The sequence below is a fragment of the Bison bison genome, unplaced genomic scaffold, assembly GCF_000754665.1.
Source record: "Bison bison bison isolate TAMUID 2011002044 unplaced genomic scaffold, Bison_UMD1.0 scf7180017860037, whole genome shotgun sequence".
Taxonomy (NCBI): domain Eukaryota; kingdom Metazoa; phylum Chordata; class Mammalia; order Artiodactyla; family Bovidae; genus Bison; species Bison bison.
The window spans coordinates 32785-38784 of NW_011490609.1; the positions used below are offsets into that span (position 1 = coordinate 32785).

The 6000-nt window shown below is 43.5% G+C and overlaps 1 protein-coding gene across 1 annotated transcript in view; it reads right to left on the reverse strand.

Moving 5' to 3' along the window:
- The window catches only part of LOC104982264 (zinc finger protein 845-like), a 28208-nt gene extending 28086 nt beyond the window's left edge, over nucleotides 1-122 (reverse strand). Inside the window, 1 exon segment of the mRNA XM_010831613.1 lies at nucleotides 9-122. Within this exon segment, the coding sequence (XP_010829915.1) occupies nucleotides 9-122 (114 nt within the window).
- Between the last annotated feature and the right edge of the window lie 5878 nt (nucleotides 123-6000).

Sequence of the window (6000 nt, forward strand, 5' to 3'; positions counted from 1 at the left end):
TTTCTCACACTTTCCCTCGGATCACACTCCCCTCCTGGTTGAGGCCTCATGTACACAGCAGCAGGGGGCACCTCAGCTGACCCCACGATCCCCTTCAGGTCACACTCCAGGCCCTGGTCCATCCCCACTCAGGGTAGAGCACCTGCCTCCTCAACCCAGATCTCAGCCCTCAGGAAAGGGAGGACTCAAGAGTCCTGATGCTCAGCGAGGGATCCAGACTGCAATCACCTAGGGCACCTTAAACACTATCAAGCTGTGGACCAACACAAACTACCTGAAGGGGAATCTCTGGTCAGAGGGTATAAAACATGGGTATGCAAAATGCCTAATCAATGAAACCTGAAGCTTGGACTGAGCACCACTCATAGGAGACAAGAGTCCTGATGCTCAGTGAGGGATACAGATTGAAATCACCTGGCGCACCTAAAATACACATTCACAAAATGTGTACAGGCGTTATAGATGGGTTTTGCACTTCTCATCTGTATGATTTGAACAACTTTTGAATTTACTACATTCTAAAGCCACAAAAGCTACATCTGAAACTAATCAGCCACATCCAAAGCCCTCAGCACCCAACTGTCTCCAGTTCCCCTTCTACCTACACATCTAGGTGTTTCCACTTCATTCTCTTTGTCTGTTTTCCTATTTTCCCTCTACTTCGGGGTCTCCTCTTTCCCCTGCTCCTGCCTTCCTCTCTATTTCTTCCTTCACACCTCTCCTGCCCTTGGCTGCAAACTGCAACCTGTTCCCTCTCTTGAGGCTCTCCCCCCAGCCTTCTCGATTGCCCTACATCTCTTAAGAATTTCTGCCTCTTTCATCCCCCACCTCTGCTCCCTCTCTGCCCTCCCACTTCCTCGGCTCTCCTTGTCACCCTTTGTACTGTTCCTCTCCCAGGACCACGATGCTCTGAAGGCCACTGTCCCACCTTTCACCCTATTGCAGACTCTTTGTGTGAAGGGCCTCACCACTGTTACCTGTCCCCTACTGATTGATGATCCAGGGCCCCCCCCTCTCTGGTGCTCTCCAACCCCTGGAGATCCAGGATTTTATTTATTTCTCTATTTGATTCACCTGCTCCTTTCAAGGCGTAATCGCTTTCCTTTTACTGTCACTTTCCTTTTATTTCACTTTCACTTTTCACTTTCATGCATTGGAGAAGGAAATGGCAACCCACTCCAGTGTTCTTGCCCGGAGAATCCCAAGGACGGGGGAGCCTGGTGGGCTGCTGTCCCACCAGGGGTGGGTCGCACAGAGTCGGACACGACTGAAGCGACTTAGCAGCAGCAGCAGCAATCTTCTATTGTTCCGATCTCCTTCATTCTGTTGCCGTAAGTTTTCCTATTTCTCTGTCCGGCTCTCTGACTCTGCTTCGCCTGATCGCCTGGCCCACGAATTTACAAGGATGGCGAGCGAGTAAGATACCCGCCTACAGCAAGAGACCATTTGCCATAGGGTAAAATTTGGCACCGAAGAACACTGGGTGTTACAGGGCTGGCCGAGGTCACCTCCCTCTACGCGGGGTGAGAGGAAGGGCTGACGGGAAGGTTGGTCTGCAGGGCAGAAGGACCGGTCGGAGGAGACACGAGGACACAGGGGCTAGGAGGGAGGGGGTCTCAGGAGCGGGGCGGACTCTCCTGAATTCCAGGACCGGGAAGAGGGCGCGGCCTCTCTGGGAGCCAGGCGGCCGGCGCGGCCTCCAGGGGGCCGAGAGGGCGAGGGCGAAGCTAGGGGGCGGCGGGAATCCATTTCGCGCCAGAAGACTTTACTTGAGAGATGGGGAAAGAGGTACTAAACAGTCTTAGGCGGGAAAAGAAGAGAAAGGCGGTGTCTACCTGGACTGAAGTCAAGGGAACGGACCAGCCTCAGAGCAAATTCAAACACAATGGAAAACATACCCTACAAGTATTGGCGCCGTCTGACTCTGCTTGAGGGGGAGGGCCGGATGCTAGAATTTTAGGCCCTTAGTAGCTCCGAGACCCTGACAGTGGAACAAGGGAGACAGCCTACCACAGTTACCCTAGAAATCAGAAGTTTACGCTCTGCAGTGCGACCGTCCCTCGGAGAACGTTTCTGGGTTAGAAACTGCTCATTCACGATGTTAGAGGCGGAACTTCCGGTTGCAGCGCATGGGCGGAGCGCTACCGGGAGGGGCGGGGCACGATGAACCCTGATCCATTCAGCAGCGCCTGGAGGCGGGGCAGGGGACCTTCTAGTACCGTGAAAACGCTCATTTTAAGATCCTGTATGAAACAGGTTTAACACCTTGTATTAGTGTCTGAAAGTAGGAGGTTTCCTCCTGACAAGTTTAAAACGGTGTTAATAAAAAGCTGTATTTGCCAGCAGGTTTCTCCCAGGTCCCTCTCTTGAGACTCAGGCGCTGTATTCAATGGTTGGGAACAGTGGTCTCCAAGTGGTTGCTGTGGGATGCTAGCTGGCTCGTGGAACTTTCCTGCAAGTAGAATCAACTTAGGCAGTTCAAGGAACGAAAAACTGGATTTGCCTCGATAATAAAAACTAGAATGAGAAATACAAATTGCTCCCTGGGTAGAATTCTACCCTACAGAACAGTTTTTCCTTTCTATTCCTCATTCAGTCAGGATGAATGAGGCTGAATGACAACAAACACACTGTCAGTTCCAGGCACTCAGGAACTAATCCTGGAGTCTGAGTGAAGGACTAAGCCGTGTGATAATTTCCGACACTAACCATTGCTTTAAAGAGAGTAAGACACGCTAAAAAAAAAAAAAAACTGCTCTAAATTGCACTGTTCATTCTTTTTTCTCCAAAGTGTTTTGCTTTTGAAAACGTTTCCTCCCAGTGTTATTGAGATGAACTTGACATACATCACTGTATGAGATTTAGGTGTACAGCATAATGTTCTTTCATATATTGAAATAGTTACTGAGTTAGTAAGCATCCATCATCCCATATAGATTCAATTAAAAAAAAAGAAAAAATATTTTTCTGTTTATGATACTGTCGACTTAAAAAAAAACACACAAACCAAGAGTCGTGAGTTGTTTCATTTCGGGCAGAATGAGGACTATAGCCAAGGGAACAAGGTCTCAGAGACAGCTTCCAGGAACTGTTCTGAAGGGGTACAGGCAGAAAGTCTGTACAACCGTTTTTTTGGTGAAGCGGGACGCAGCTCCTTAGAGAATCTCTTAATTTACTATAAGGGATGCTGCCAAACTGATAAATCATTCAATAAAATCAATTTTTTAAATTTACTGTTAAATTTTTGTACATTAATAGAAGTCAGAGTCTGAAATATACAGTTATGATGTTTTCATTATGCCCATGTGAATAGTCTGGAACAGAGAGTGGAAAGAATAATGCAAGTACAAATTGAGTATTTAATCCTCAAATGGTATCCTGTTTGATTCCATATTTGAAAGACATTATTACAGATTCTTTCAATCCTGAGAATCTAATGGCACATTGCTAGCTTCTCTACTTGTAAAGTTAGAGACAGGAAAAAAAAAGTGTTGGTGGAAGGAACAAGATTCATCTAGGGTTGACAAAATAACTAAATTAATTACAATAGGAGATGTATGAAACACTTCAAATAAAATAGCAGCAAATGTAACTGCAGCAGTTAAATGTGAATCATACTCATATATGCAATATTCTAATGCATATGAATATATTTTCCTCTGAAGATAACTGCTCTGTTCAATTTCCAAAAATAACTCATTAAACATACATATATACAACAGTTATAACCATCCAATGGAAAAAGTGACGAAGTTTTCCTCTGCATCATTTCTACCAGATAATCAGTCCCTAGTGACAGGGACTTTCCCTCATGAAGAGCCCAGTCCCTTAATGTCCTGCGTGCTCTGTTCAAGGCCAGAGGGTGGAGGATTCTGTCCCATAACCCACTGTGAACTATCTACAGAAAGGCACCCTGAACGCAGTGAGCATGAGTAATCATGCCCTAGTCTTACATTATTATCTGCTGCTAAGCATAATTCACACACTATTGTATAATTCAGGGTCCTCATTTTTCCAGATAACATGAAGCTGAAGGAACCACACCTAATGGAGTCTGCCCCTTCATCTTACTGACTCCTCTCCAGGGACCATCTTCAAAGGTCTATATTGAAGGTGTAAGATCAACAGACTTCAAACTTCATGTTGAATGGCATACACTGTGAAGCAGCCTTTTCAAGAAAACTCAAAACAAATGAATATGTATACACTGAAGATAGGGCCTCCCTTGTAGCTCAGTCGGTAAAGAATCTGCCTGCAATGCAGGAAACCTGGGTTCGATTCCTGAGTCAGAAAGATCCCATGGAGAAGGAAATGGCTACCCACTCCAGTATTCTTGCCTGGAGAATTCCATGGACAGAGGAGTCCAGCAGGCTATAGTCCATGGAGTTGCAAGAGTCAAACACGACTTAAACCACCACCACACTGAAGATAATGGACCATTTCCACATAGGTCCTTACTCTCATGTATACATTATGTCATTAAATTTTAAGATGCTGTGACTTGTAATAATTCTGTAGTATGTAATATCTCAGATTAATATGGACTATAGTTGTCCTTATTTATTAGGGTTATTTATTCCTAGTATGTATTATTTGATGTGTGGTCTATTGTAAGAAGTGCTCAAAAAGTTCCCCAAATTTATCGCATATTTCCCAAATATGAATCTTATGATGTTCCCTGAGAATGCACTGTTTCTTAAAAGCAGTTCCATGTTCAGAATGTCTGTATACTTTGACTTATATGAATTATCTCATTACACCAAAGGCGAGGGCACTTGATGAAAATCTTTACAGATTCACAACACTGGAAAGAGTCTTCTCCAACATAATACCTCTATGTTCCACAGTTGGGATCTTCAATTATAAGAATTAGTACACACATTATTTGGTATAGTTTCTTCCAGAAACATGTATTCTGAAGCTTAGTGCACTGTGAGGCCTGGATAAAGCTCCTCATCTACATTTACGTGTCTTCTCTTCATGACAGAATCTCTGCTATTGCCTAATATTTGAACTAAACCCACAGAATTTGGGAGCAAACACTTCAGCATGTCCCCTTATTTGTGATCTTTGGGTAAAACCTCTGCCACATACATTTGTATTGTTTTTCTCCAGGATAAAGATTCTGATATCTAGTGACAAAGGAACAATAATTTGAAACTTTGCCATATTCACTGCAATTTTATTTTTGGAATTTTAAAAAATTAAATTAAAAAAATTTATTTCTTGGCTGCACCCTGAGGCATGTGGGATCTGAGTTCCCCGACAAGGGATCAAACTCATGCTCTACCTCCCACCCCCTCACAGTGGAACCATGGAGTCTTAACCACTGTACTGTCAGGTTAAGTCTCCCCACTGAATTTTTAAGCTTGAGGTATTTGGTGACCCTGAGTTTAGGGTACAACCTAAAAGATTTGCAAAATTTATTCCTTTCTTTCATGTTCTGTCCACTGATTATTACCTAAATTCTGGTGAGATATGAGCCCTGAGTATACATTTCTCACATTCACGATACTTGTGAGGATTCTTTCCAGAACAAATTTATTTTCTAAAGGCCTGACTACACTAAGTACATCTACCTGGTTTCTATCCAGTATGAATTTTCTCATGAACTTTAAGATGTGAACACATGCTAAATGCACTGCCACATCACTGTATTCTCAAGGTATCTCATCAGTATGGACCATCTCATGAGTTAGGCTTGAAAGCACACTGAAAAACTTGCCACACTGAAAACCTTTCATTACATTTATAAAGTTTCTCTTCAGTATGAGTTATTTGGTGGGTCATGAGGTATAAACTTTGACTAAACACACTGAGACAGTCATAACATTTGTAAGGTTTCCTTCCATTATGACATTTGTAAGGTTTCTTTCCATTCCTTCCTTATATGATGGTCAGACTGAATGCACAAAAGCTTTGCCAGACTTAAAGATACTTATATGGTTTCTCTCCAGTATCAATTCTCCAAAGAACTGTAAGGTATAAATTTTTAATTCT